This window comes from Ascaphus truei, chromosome 12 (assembly GCF_040206685.1).
Source record: "Ascaphus truei isolate aAscTru1 chromosome 12, aAscTru1.hap1, whole genome shotgun sequence".
Lineage (NCBI taxonomy): Eukaryota > Metazoa > Chordata > Amphibia > Anura > Ascaphidae > Ascaphus > Ascaphus truei.
Window position 1 is genome coordinate 11,339,460 of NC_134494.1, and position 14,896 is coordinate 11,354,355.

Here is a 14,896-nt window from a genome sequence, read left to right on the forward strand (position 1 = left end):
TCTGGCCATATCTAAAATTGGGGATATAATTCCTCCCTTTGTAATTGGGATTTCTAAAATGCCCTTCATATCTAGGGGGAGGGAAATGTTCATCAAATCTGGGGGGACCTCTTCTCTCCCCATAATATTGATTCTCCCATCCTCTATTGGCAGGGTGGAAATTGGGGTTTTGATGTCTATGTGTATTGTTGACTCTATTTTGTGAATAGGAAGAATCCCTGCCTTCCCTATTTTGAGATTGAGTTTTGGAGGGTCTACCCCTCTCAGCATCTTTTGCCCAATTTCTCTGTCTGTTATTGTCATAATCAGACTTATCCCTATAAAATTTCTCGTGCTTCTTCTTCAAAATTTCCCCCTCCGCATGCTCGAGCTTCATGCGGAGGTCATGCTCTAATTCTGAGCAGTCATGTTCTATTACAAGTGGCTCAAGTAATTTAACAACATCTGTTACCTCTTTGTCAATAATTTTTAATGACTTGGTTCTTTCATAAATAATAAGTTTCATGAGGGCCATGGAACAGTCATCCAAAATTCTGTTCCACTCCTTCATGAAATGTACATCATCTTTACCGAAAGTAGGTAATTTTTTAATACGTAGGCCCCTAGGGGCCCTATCACATTCTACATATTTTTGAATTGTTCTTTTTTCAAGATGCAATTTATTTTCGGTCAAGAGTAATTGTTCTAAAACTTTAAAATGCTTCTCAACTGAACCCCTCGTATCCTCACTCTCAGGGACCACTACATGATTATCAGAGAATAATAGGTCAAAATTAGCATCACGTTTCTGTCTACAATTTACTAGACTCCACACCATATTGGAGGAGGGGTGACAGGTAGAAATGAAATTGTGCAGCACCAAGAGCAATAGAATAGTGAAAAAGGTGAACAAAAGAAAAGTGCGCAACAACAATGTATAAATAACGTGATAATTGTGATACAATTAAATAGGTGACCTTGTGTATAGTATGAAATATATGAAGCGTCTGCAGCTGTGACACCAGGGATGGCTCTGGTCCCCCCTAAATGCACACAAAAAAACAAGAAACACAGCGCACAACGCTCATAGTGCATTAAATGATATCTTTAGTAACCAAAATAAGAAGGTAAGTATTGTGCGTACATAAAACAAAATTTAAACAAGCATTTCAGGGTTATTGTTACCCAAACACCAACGGACGCCTGTGATGGTCTCGTGGCTCTCTCCTTCTCACTCCAATAACCTCGGTGTAGGGCCTGGAAAGTCTCCACTCCAAACGTTGATGTTTTGGCCTCTCGCCTTAAAGAAAGGCTAATGCAGCTTCAGCAGTCCAGAAAAAGACCTCCGCTTATATGCGTTGTGCCCGTCACTGCATAAGTCTCGTATATAACGGAGCAGCGGAGTACACGCGGTTTTTCGTCCTGGTCGAGCACTTCCGGGTCTGTGACGTCACAAGATCGCGAGACTTCGTCGCAAGTCTGCAGGACACCGGATCGGTTCTCTGGGAGTGCTGGGATATAGAGGGTTCGCAAATGTTCTCAATCCAACGCGTTTCGAAACCACAGAGGGTCTCTTCATCAGGGAATAAAGACTAATGAGTCTATTGGCATTTTATATACCCCTCCAGCGTCACTGATTAGTCCCTCAATTAGGGTTTGAGCCAATCGCAACGCAACGGGGAGGAGTCAGAAAGCTCCATGGCAACAGAGAATGCATCCTAACAAAAAAACTAAAATCAACTTTATTTAAACATATAATGACAAACAATTCATAAAAAGATGACTCTAAAATGAAGAAAAAAAGAATTAGTACACACTAATATATGTAGATGTGTTGGAACATTTAAAGTGATTCAAATAAACACCAACAAAAGTATTTGAAAAGGAAGCACGAGCTAAAAAATCCATAGATACCTTAAAACCATAAATTAGAATTAATAAAATGTTTATTTATAAAGTTTTTTTTAAAAAATTTTTTTTTTTTTTTTTTTTTTTTTATTTAAAATGTGCCAGCTCAGAATATAGATGTTATTTAAAATGCATAACCTAACTATATCACCAGTGTGAGGTAGTCAGTAAAGGGACCATATATCTATATCCTCATTGAGACCTCCCGGATATAATGTGCCCAATTTATATATCCAGAAGGTCTCTTGAAAGGATAAATCCTTAACCCTATCCCCACCCCTTCTGCTCCTAGGGACGTGTTTGATACCCTTAAAGCGCAGGGACATGGGGTCTTTATTGTGATGTAAGGCATAGTGCTTAGAGAGGCTATGAGTATGAATTTTTGTTTACAAGTTCCCCCAAGATCCCGATATTTTATCACCTCCCAAAAACCCACAAATCAATAATAAATCCCCCAGGCAGACCGATAATTTCGGGAATAGATAGTCTAACAGCCAATTTGTCCCAGTATGTTGACCACTTTTTGCAACCCTATGTCGAAAAACTCCCTTCCCATCTAAGGGACTCCACGTCATTGCTCAATTTGATACAAAATTTAAAGTGGAAGGATTCGTATAGATGGTTAACTTGTGATGTGCAGGCCCTATACACTAATATACCACATCAACAGGGCCTAGCATCGGTTAATTTCTTTCTATCTAGCGATGCTGAATTACATGATTTAAATAAAAACTTCATTCTGGATTCCATCCACTTCATCCTGAAACATAATTATTTTATGTTTCTGGAGGAATTTTTCCTGCAGGTTTGCGGAACTGCGATGGGCACCAGATTTGCCCCCAGTTTCGCAAACCTATATATGGGAGAATGGGAGCATAATAGCATCCTTAATAACAATCCCTTTAGAGGAAATATCATTATTTGGCGTCGCTTTATAGACGATATTATATGTCTGTGGGATGGGGACCAACATTCTGTAAGCCTTTTTTTGACGTATATAAATAATAACAACAGAAACTTGACATTTACCCATGTGGAAAGTGTCAAGGAAATTAACTTCTTAGATTTAAATTTGAGGGTGTCTGATGAGGGAAACCTCATAAGCAAAACTCATTTCAAGGATGTGGATTCAAATAACCTCCTGATGGCCTCAAGTAACCATAAAAAATCTTGGATTCAAAACATACCTGGGGGCCAATTTTACAGGTTGAGAAAAAACTGTAGTTTGGACACAGACTTTGAAAAACAGGCGGGTGACTTAACCTCAAGATTCCTAGAAAGAGGTTATCCCCTTAAAAAACTAACTGATGATCTTGATAGGGTGAGAAAAATAGATAGGAATCAAATGCTAGTTCCAAAAACTAAACATCAAAAGAAACAAACTGTAAGTGAGGAAAAATGTAATGTTGCTTTTATTACAAACTATAATTCTATGACTTCACATATAGAGAGGATTGTAAAAAAGCACTGGTCAATCCTGTCAAATGACCCAATTTTGGGAACACATATCTCTAAGTTCCCAAGGTTCATATATAGAAGAGCAAAAAATCTAAAGAATGCTCTGTCCCCTAGTGACATAAATATTAAAACTATACCTGTGGGAGAAAAAAGATGGTTAAATATTAAAAAACCCTGTGGAAACTTCAAATGTGGAAAATGTTCAGTGTGCAAACACTTACATTCTAATAGTAAAACTTTTGTGTGTCCAAAAACTGAGGAAATTTTTGAAATATCTGATTTTATTAATTGTAATTCGGATCATATTGTATACTTAATTGAATGCCCGTGTGGCTTGTTCTATGTTGGGCGCACTAAACGCCAATTAAAAACACGTATACAAGAACACATACGAAATATAAAAAATGGTCTGTTAACTCATAGCCTCTCTAAGCACTATGCCTTACATCACAATAAAGACCCCATGTCCCTGCGCTTTAAGGGTATCAAACACGTCCCTAGGAGCAGAAGGGGTGGGGATAGGGTTAAGGATTTATCCTTTCAAGAGACCTTCTGGATATATAAATTGGGCACATTATATCCGGGAGGTCTCAATGAGGATATAGATATATGGTCCCTTTACTGACTACCTCACACTGGTGATATAGTTAGGTTATGCATTTTAAATAACATCTATATTCTGAGCTGGCACATTTTAAATAAAAAAAAAAAAAAAAAAAATTTTTTAAAAAAAACTTTATAAATAAACATTTTATTAATTCTAATTTATGGTTTTAAGGTATCTATGGATTTTTTAGCTCGTGCTTCCTTTTCAAATACTTTTGTTGGTGTTTATTTGAATCACTTTAAATGTTCCAACACATCTACAAATATTAGTGTGTACTAATTCTTTTTTTCTTCATTTTAGAGTCATCTTTTTATGAATTGTTTGTCATTATATGTTTAAATAAAGTTGATTTTAGTTTTTTTGTTAGGATGCATTCTCTGTTGCCATGGAGCTTTCTGACTCCTCCCCGTTGCGTTGCGATTGGCTCAAACCCTAATTGAGGGACTAATCAGTGACGCTGGAGGGGTATATAAAATGCCAATAGACTCATTAGTCTTTATTCCCTGATGAAGAGACCCTCTGTGGTTTCGAAACGCGTTGGATTGAGAACATTTGCGAACCCTCTATATCCCAGCACTCCCAGAGAACCGATCCGGTGTCCTGCAGACTTGCGACGAAGTCTCGCGATCTTGTGACGTCACAGACCCGGAAGTGCTCGACCAGGACGAAAAACCGCGTGTACTCCGCTGCTCCGTTATATACGAGACTTATGCAGTGACGGGCACAACGCATATAAGCGGAGGTCTTTTTCTGGACTGCTGAAGCTGCATTAGCCTTTCTTTAAGGCGAGAGGCCAAAACATCAACGTTTGGAGTGGAGACTTTCCAGGCCCTACACCGAGGTTATTGGAGTGAGAAGGAGAGAGCCACGAGACCATCACAGGCGTCCGTTGGTGTTTGGGTAACAATAACCCTGAAATGCTTGTTTAAATTTTGTTTTATGTACGCACAATACTTACCTTCTTATTTTGGTTACTAAAGATATCATTTAATGCACTATGAGCGTTGTGCGCTGTGTTTCTTGTTTTTTTGTTGGGATGCTTGACTTGTGGGGCGAGTTTTAAGGTTAGTTAGTATTAAATGACTAAAAGGTTGACACCATTTGCATCAGAGAAAATGGCAGATGGCAGTTAGGTATGAATGAGAGTAAGTGTGTATTGGTAGAAGAGAGATTGATTTGTAGTTTGAGACAGTATTTTTGTCCCCATTTTTTTTTGAAGATTGGGACAACTCTAGCAGTTTTCCAGGTCTTAGGGATATGGCCTGCAGACAGGATAGAATTGATTATGGAAGCAATTGGTTTGGCAAAGGCTGAGGTACCAAGTTTTAGGAACTTGGATTGTAGCAAAGTCAAGTCCATATTGGTTGCTTAGTTTAAAATTTGAGGAGCATTAATAGGGAATATCTCTGTTTAATATTGCGGATGCTAATAATAGTAGTAACCATATTAATACAATAATTTATTTCTAGGTATAAATTCTCTCCCTATGAGACACTTATGGGATGAGTTATGACCATCAGTAGTTCAAAGTAACGAATTAAGGACCATGTTATTGGTAATAAAACAATTAATAAGTATTGCATGCAACTAATATATATTTTTGAGTCTTTCTAGGCACAGGTTAAAGCTGAAAGTGCACCTACGCAAGACGGGTTAATGGTCAAGCATTTTGTACGCAAGCACGCTCATCATCCCAGATGAAAAGGCCATTTAAATACTACTCATCACCAGCATTGCAGTAAAAAAATTCTTATCATCATGGATACACATCACGCACGTCAAAATAGTGCCAGCCTAAGCACAAACAGCTAATAAAGACAAAGACATAGCACCTGCAAATAAGTGTTTTGATGGACACAATACTCTCTGACCACTAATCATCAAGGGAGAAAGGTCATAGGCAAAAATGTCCAGGCCTCAACACACGAACTTTGAACTTTTTATTTTTACAGGTTTTTATTATTTTTCAGTTACAATGTATGCTCCATTATGTTTGTGTACGTGGCGTCCCATAAGGATGACAAAATAGTATAAGGTATTATTTGTTTAACTTTGTTTATTTTGTTTGGATTTCTAGGTTAATAGAATCTCCCTGCAGAATGATATCCCGGTGGGAGAATGCTTTATCAGTCAAACACACGGTTATGTTAATTGCTCACAGGTAGAGTTAGAAACAGAAGAGATGCACCCAATACACAAGTGCTAAAAAGTAGTCTATGGGAAGAATAAGTTTCAAGGAATTTATTCCCAAATGTAGGAGTTGGGTTACTGTATGACAGTTTTACAGGGATATCCTAAATCATACAGCCACAGAAATTTACTCACTTAACCAAGAATAGGTTTAGTTTAAATTAATGACCCCGCAGAATAAAATAGCTCTAGACTATATTTTAGCCTCAAAAGGAGGGGCATGTATGCGCCCTAGTTAAAGCGCAATGTTGTGTATTTATCCAGGATTTAGGGACCATGGGGACTTGGTGGTTGGATTGATTTGCTTTGAGCGAAGCTAGCGAATGTTTTTGTATGTGTGTGTTTGTCCTACTCATTGCTCTCTATGTATTAAGTACAGCAAAACTCTGATCCAGAAGTGCGTTGCAACCCCCACGGACGCTATGCCTCTCTGCGGTGATGATGTCGCCAGTCCCCCAGAAGAAGAGACCAAAGAAGAAATCAACTGGGCTGATATAATGGCCGGAAAAGAAAGGAATGCAGTTATGCACAACTTGGACATCTTGGTCCATCAGGACTATGAAATGGTTAACTGTTCTGTTCTTTAAATAGACTGTCTCTTAAGGATATGGGGGGACTGAGAAGACTGGATATGAGGAAGGTGGGAGGTCACAAAGGGACGTGAGTCAACCACAAGGAAAGGATCACAAGTCAGCCATTTTGACCATATCAGCCATCTTGGTCCGTTTTGCCATTCTGAGTAAATGCAGTATGAAAGATGTGTGCAAGAAGAATGTTTGTGCAGTCGCTCTTAGCAGAAATTAGCCCCCACCAATTCTCACAAATAGCTGACCCTTAGATTATGTGACATATTCTAATCTATAGAAATATTTAATGATATACTGCTGCGGCCAAGTTTATTCGAGCATTTGCCCGTTCTTGGCCGCAGCAGTAGCCTGGCACGCGCCCGAGAGTGACGGGCGCGCGCCGAAGCAGCGGAAGAGCGCCCTCCGATCGGGGCGCTCTCCCTACCGCTGCCGGGTCCGCCGGGTCCCCCGGAACCCCCTGCCGCTGTCCCGCGATCGCGGGACACCAGGGCTCCCTCGGGGAGCCCCTGGACGCGCGTGCAGCCGAGGGGCGGCCACTAGCAAGCCGGGAAATCTCCCGGCTTGCGGATCTGGCCGCAGAGTAATAAAGCGTGTCGGTAGTGTATATATATATACAGCTAAACCCCGTTATAACGCGGTCCTCGGGGTCCACCCCGAGACCACCGCGTTACTAACGGGGTCGCGGAAAAAAAAATGGCCGCCGCTTTAGCGCATATTCATCCCGCGGGACAGGAGATGGGAGCGGGGATGTCCCTCCGGTCCCCGCTTCCCCCTGTCACCGCGGGACAGCCCGCAGGGCAGGAGATGGGAGCGGGGATGTCCCTCCGGTCCCCGCTTCCCCCTGTCACCGCGGGCCTCCATGATGCAGTGGCTATGTCGTGCACTTTTAAAGCAACTGCGCATGCTCAATATTAGTAAGTCAGACATTTCGCACATGAAGCAGTTCCGGTCTGCACCAGCTGTATGAGCCATGTGTCTGGCGAGAGCAGGGATCTGACACGCTGTTCCTGCACCGCTGCTCTGTGCTGAGCCTTGTTGATCATCTCCTACCCCCTGTGTGCCGAACTATAGTCCGCACCATGCCTCCCACCATCCTGCACCACAATGCTGCGGGTAATGCCAACCACTGTGTGTGTTTGTCTCAAACAGTGTGGAGTGATTGTGTACGCAGTGCCATGTGTCATTTTGTCTGTTATTGTGTCGTGTGTTCTGCTGTTAAATCATGCAGTGCTATGTGCATGTATGGTTGTGTATTGTCATTGCGTCTTGCAGTCTTGTGACTGTGGCATGTTGTCATTGCATCATGCAGTATCCTGTTGGGCTTTTTATAATTGTCAGCAATTAACAAATGTCTTCTGATCCGGAGAATGGCATTTAAGTTAATAGTTGTGATTTCAAAGCCACTGAAGTGTTGGATGCTATTTATGCTGGAAATAACAAACTGCCTTAAGTACAGTAGTGAGTGACATTTAAACCATGTGGCAATCATATTGAATGACTGGTGTGGGCTGTCCATGTTGTGTAACCCCACTTTGAGGTGGTAGCCAAACAATTTCAGATTGTGACCACATTCCCTATAATACTTAATTTTCAGTGCAGTGAGGCACTCTGATTGTTATATCCTGTTCGTATGAATCAATTGTATGAATCAATTTTAGCCTGCTGTGTGTGAGTGTGTGAGTGTCTGAGTGTGTGTAAGTGTGTGTGAGTGTGTGTGTGCAGTGTGTGCAGTGTGAGCAATGAGCAGTGTGCAGTGTGTGTGTCAGTGTGAGCAGTGTGTGTGCAGTGTGAGCAATGAGCAGTGTGTGTGCAGTGTCAGTGTGTGCAGTGTGTGCAGTGTGTGTGCAGTGTGAGCAATGAGCAGTGTGTGTGCAGTGAGTGTGTGCAGTGTGTGCAGTGTGCAAAAAAAACCGGGAGCCACGGGAAAACCGCGTTATAACCGAATCGCGGTATAGCGAGGCGCGTTATAACGGGGTTTAGCTGTATATATATATATTGCTTTATGGGATAAGCACCAAAACTTATTTACTTGCATATGGTGTGCCGGCTGTGCATTGGATTCTATATATATATATATATATATTGGTTGTGTGGCATGTGGGCCACTAAGATTGTACCCTGCAATCACACTGCCCTTTGTTATCTGGGTTTCATTCTTCCCACTTTCTATGTATCTGACATGTTACCCCAAGGGAAGCTGAAAAATCGAAAAGATCTGACCAGGACCATTAGTCCAACCCGCATTGCAGCTGGGGTTTTTATACCTAGTTTAGGTGTTCTGGATCTCTATTCTAAATTAAGTGATCTTATGGTAAATATTAATGATGCTCTTAATCAGACAAGTGATGCTATTATCCGTCTGACTAATGAACAAGAGCAGATCCGAACAGTATTATTACAGAATAGAATGGCTCTTGATTATCTGCTAGCCTCACAAGGAGGTGTTTGTAAACTTGTAGGACAGAAGTGCTGTGCCTATATTGAGGATGAGTCTGGCGCTATTCATAAAGATATGGATAAGTTACAGGAAATTCAGGCAAGGATGCGTAAAGAATCCTCAGGCCTTAGCTTAAATTGGATGTCAGGACTCACTAGTTGGATCAGAAAATTGGGTATGAAAATTCTCTATGGTTTTATTGTAGTGATAAGTATAATCGCAGCAATTTTTGTTATTTTTCACTGTGCTAAGTGTGCAATGCTTTCATTTGTCTCAAGGAAACCTTCAGTTTCATCTCACGCCATGTATGCAACTAATAATTCATATGTGGCCATGAACAGAGTCTATGATACTATTGGTCCCCATAAGGCCATAGTCATAGAGAAGCGTACCTACTGTAGTAAGGGTATTTGTTCTATTAGGGAACAAAAAGGAGGGAATTGTTAGGACCAATATGTCAGGCCCAGAATGTGCACTCATGTTAAGCGTCCATTTTGTCTGGTCATAACTAGTTAAGATTCTGTAGTCAGCCTTTTGCTGAAATATAATTCATAAATGCACGCAGTTTCTGCTAAATTGAATTTCCTTTCTTTCTGGTCAGGATATTACTAGATACTTTTGTGATGTCAATTTCCTGGTATTTTAGTAGAAAATAATAGAATGGTTCTCTTTCAAGAAGCAAAATAATGTAATATAGTTGCAAGACTCAAGGTCTCTTTTGATAACAGACAATGAATAAGCTATGTATTCAGAACATTGGTTGTATTGAAAAGGACACGTCTCTAAAGTCACACCACTAATATGTCCTGCCCCTAAATCACGCCTCTAATCAAAGCTACGCCCAAGACACACCTAGTATACGCCTATGTCACGCCTGTGATACGCCTATGTTACGCCTCTAACCAATATCTTTTTTTTTTCTGTATAAAAATCATTACCCTATGAGTAATAAATTGAGACAAAGGATTTGAAACCTGGCATGCGTTACGTTTCATTTCGTTCGTCTTCCAGGCCTGATAAAGTTCATCAAAAATCGAAGATAACAGTGGCAGGGCGTGAAAGCTTCTCCGGGGAAGTCTGCTGCAAAATGGTGCAGATTGTGTATGCAGTCACAAGGCTTCAGTTTTCTTGGCAGAGGAAAGGCTCCTCTCAGTTCTGAAGCATAGGCGAGGAAATTAGGTCTTCCTTCACACATTAAATCATACTTTTTGGCATTATCCCGTTCAATTGTTCTATTTTCTACAGACAGTGAGTGCTGGGCTAGTTTTGTTTATATGTATTATTATTTAGAGGAATTTGGTCCTCTTTAGTCCTATGCACCCTGCATTATTTCTGCTGTTTAAGTGAGTGCTGTATGTCACTTTTTTTGTTATGTCGTATTCATTGTAATGTACTTTTTAATGTGTTTTCATTGGTCCTTCATTTTAATAATACCAAATACTGTATGTATAGGTTTGCTTTATATTTCTTTTAAATAGAGAAACCCAATTAGCATAAGCTCTTTCATGACACGGCACACATTGTTTGGCATACAAAAAAAAATACAAAAACATTTGTATTTGTGGTGTTGAATTTGATTTTTAAATGCATACATTTCTTGAAATATTGCATAATTGTTTCAGAATATTCATAGTGTAAAACCATTTTATTGCAGGTTGCACTTCTTGGTTTGCTTTGTATTTCTTTTAAATAGAGAAACCCAATAGCATAAGCTCTTTCATGACACGGCACACATTGTTTGGCATACAAAAAAAAATACAAAAACATTTGTATTTGTGGTGTTGAATTTGATTTTTAAATGCATACATTTCTTGAAATATTGCATAATTGTTTCAGAATATTCATAGTGTAAAACCATTTTATTGCAGGTTGCACTTCTTGGTTTGCTTTGTATTTCTTTTAAATAGAGAAACCCAATAGCATAAGCTCTTTCATGACACGGCACACATTGTTTGGCATACAAAAAAAATACAAAAACATTTGTATTTGTTGTGTTGAATTTGATTTTTAAATGCATACATTTCTTGAAATATTGCATAATTGTTTCAGAATATTCATAGTGTAAAACCATTTTATTGCAGGTTGCACTTCTTGTATTTCCTGGATATCTTGTTTGTTGTGCTTTTACTGCACTTATATCTATGAAAATGTTCAACTACAACTGGAGTTGGAACCAAAGTTTATTGCTTGGAGCAATTATTAGCTCTACTGATCCAATCCTGTCTGCAGCCTCCTTAAAAGATATTGGTGAGTTCCCATTTTTTCATGTTGTGAAAATATTGTTATTTTGAGCTTAAACCTGTCCATTAGAAACATTCACATTTGAACAATAATGTATGTATTTTCTTATTTTTAATAATGTGAAGTAAGTTTGAAATATTTTAGGCTCTTTTCCATAATTTTAGAATCTCAGTATTATATTGTTTATTTGTTCTGTTCTGTGGGCAAGGAAATTTTGGAGCAAAGCTGGGGCATTTTCACCCTGAACCTATGTATATTATTTAGATTCTTCCCGTTCCCTCTAGCTTACACATTTGGGAGTGTCAGGAGAAGGAGTTGGGGAGGAGTTATAAGGTGCACACATTATAATGAGATCTATCAGTTTGCACCATTCTCTTTGCCAATTATTTGCCCCAAAAAAATCTGTCTAAAGAGAAGTGAGGCTAAAAGTCTGCATAAGTGGCTCCCAAAAAACAGCACTGGGTCTGAACACATTTTTCTATACATTGATACAGTATATATACGCCTTTCTGATTTTTTTCAACATTGCATTGCATTCATACTTTTTTTTCTGGGCTCTTGTGGGCCCTTTACTCCACATTGTGTTAAAAATAAAAAGCCCTGGGGGTGCATGCGCCATGCCAACCAAGATGGCCGCCTAGTAATGGAGCTCCATGGACGTGGTGCCCCAACGAACCTCCTAAAAGCAAGAAAAACTATAGATGACTCCCCAAAGCGCTGTCGGAAGACGGCTGGATCCCCCAGCCATGAAGCCGAAGTCCCAGAAACACCAGGAGGAGGCAGACTCCACAAAGTGGCGGACCCTCACAGGCTGAATCGCAGCCTGTATCAGCAGCAGAACAGAGCTCTGATGAGGAGGACCAGGCTCCGTTAACAAAAGGAGCCATGAGAGCAGATCTTAAGCATCTACTCCAGGCAATGAAAAGTACCTTTAAACAGGAGCTGCAAAAGTCAACTGCAGAACTATAATAAGATATATGAAGCCTCAGTGACAGAACAAATGCAATGGAGAAGAAAACTGATGAAATGTTAGAGTACCAAAATGAGGCTTATGAGGATGTAAAGGGCATGCAGGCTCAAATAAATATGCTCCAGGAGGGTATAGGAAGATGCAGAGAACCGGTCTTGCAGAAATAACCTACAGATCCGCAATATCCCGGAATAGTTAATACCTGAGGACTTGGAGACATACGTCCCTGAGCTCCTGGGAGAACTACAGTACTGCCAGCCTGTCTGGAGGAAAAATTCTCATTGATAGAATACATAGAGCTCTATCATCCAGACCTGTCACCCCAAACAGACCTTGTGTTATCATCTTACATCTCCATTACTATCAAACTGTAGAGGCGATTCTGGGCGAATCCAGAGAAATGCCCTGCAGCATGCATGAAACATACCAACTGCAAATTTAGAGAGACACATCTTCCATAACCCTCCTAAAGAGGAGTCTGCAATCGATTACTCGGGTCCTGAGGGAAAAGCAGATCTGGTACAGGTGTTTATAACGTTTTGAGGCGTAGTAACTGTAATCGAAATAGAAAAGGAGGATCGTGACTTCCTCGGATACCGAGATCTTCCAGATCTGGCCCCAAGCCCGGTAATGGAGACTCAACCTAAAGGCTAGCGACCTTGCAAAGAATGGACCGAGGCACCAAAGCGTCAGAGAGGCTCTGATGCTCGAGATTGAGAGGGGCCAGCTTCCCAGGCTCAAAGGCCTGAACCAAAGATAAAAAGCGCAAACCCAAACCACCTAAATGTAATTAAATAAATATAAAATTGATATCACCACCTAGGAGATGCAGCTTGTTGAAGGGTGTTTCTCAATACCCTAAGATAGCCACAACAAAACACTTCAGAGCGCAAACTCCCCTCAGGCATGTAAAATAAAGGAAAAAGGAAAACATTGTGTAGTTCAAATGTGTAATACACAGAAATAATGTTATTCAAAAGGTCAGTGCCCACTCACGTGGTGAAAAGGTAATTCTAGATTTCTGATTATGAGCAGATATTAGGCAGGAACTCTCCCGGACCATAAACCGAAAAGAGGTATATAGCGATACACAATTTAATTTAAAATACATAGATGAGCAGAGAGCCCATCAAACTCACATGCTCCAAAAAGAACACAGGCAGATTGCCCACTCTGGGTCCAGCAGATGCCCTGATCGTGCTCAGCTGAAGCGCCGGTGACTGGTATGCAGTTTCCTTGTGAGTTCTTCCTCCGGATTGACCTGCGGGTGACAGCACAGATCAGCTTTAACCAATGGGAGCCTCCGATTGCAGCTTCCTCGGTCTTCACGGCGGCAGCAGGACAACACAGCAGCACAGTGTTCACACGGCTCAGGGACCACCCTACAGTACGCGTTTCAGTCGCATAACTAAACTTCTTCAGGAGTACTGTGATACAACTAGATGCACGAGTCCAGAATAAATAGTCTCTAATGTATAATAGTCTCGCAGTGAAAAAGTGGGGGGGGGTCGCCGCAAAGCAATTAACGAAACAGAGCATACAATACAAAATAGCAACAAATATATACACACCTAAAAAGGGGAAAGTATACATATGTATCCAATACTAGAAATTATACTATAAAGGAATAGATTGTCTAGGGGAGAAACAAACATCAGTTAGCACACATATAATCATAAAGACACACAGGATATAAATATCAGCACAAAGGCGGAAAGTAATATGTATGTATGTATGTATGTATGTATGTATGTGTATATACATATATATATATACCGTATTTCCTCGATTCTAAGACGCACTTTTTTTCCCAATTTCACATCTCTGAAATAGGGGTGCGTTTTAGAATCGATGTACTAAAAAAAAAAAAAAAAAAAAACCTGCTTGGGGGCGCTGCAGACGGAGGGCGTGCAGCTTTCAGCGTTTTAACAAAAAGCGCGGTAGCCGTCTGCTTGAACTACGGCCCCCCGCCCGCTCTCCCCCTTGTCTCAGTTGGTTGCTTGAAGTGCTGGCCCCCCCTCTGCGACCCACAGCAGTGCGGCTGTAGCGGCACCACCAGCTGACCGTCCCTGACTGCTACTCACAGCTTCCAGCCCCACGAGCCCTCTGCTACTCACAGCTTCCAGCCCTCTGCTACTCACAGCTTCCAGCCCTCTGCTACTCACAGCATCCAGCCCTCTGCTACTCACAGCTTCCAGCCCCACGAGCCCTCTGCTACTCACAGCTTCCAGCCCTCTGCTACTCACAGCTTCCAGCCCTCTGCTACTCACAGCTTCCAGCCCTCTGCTACTCACAGCTTCCAACCCTCTGCTACTCACAGCTTCCAACCCTCTGCTACTCACAGCATCCAGCCCTCTGCTACTCACAGCTTCCAGCCCTCTGCTACTCACAGCTTCCAGCCCTCTGCTACTCACAGCTTCCAGCCCTCTGCTACTCACAGCATCCAGCCCTCTGCTACTCACAGCTTCCAGCCCTCTGCTACTCACAGCTTCCAGCCCTCTGCTACTCACAGCTTCCAG

The 14,896-nt window shown here is 41.1% G+C and overlaps 1 protein-coding gene across 7 annotated transcripts in view; it reads left to right on the forward strand.

The window, feature by feature from the left end:
- The window catches only part of LOC142463899 (sperm-specific sodium:proton exchanger-like), a 956,006-nt gene that overhangs the window by 161,120 nt on the left and 779,990 nt on the right, over nucleotides 1-14,896 (forward strand). For all 7 annotated transcript variants that reach the window (XM_075566732.1, XM_075566736.1, XM_075566735.1 and 4 more), the window contains one exon: nucleotides 11,248-11,413. In XM_075566732.1, the coding sequence (XP_075422847.1) occupies nucleotides 11,248-11,413 (166 nt within the window). The remainder of the gene's footprint in view (nucleotides 1-11,247; nucleotides 11,414-14,896) is intronic.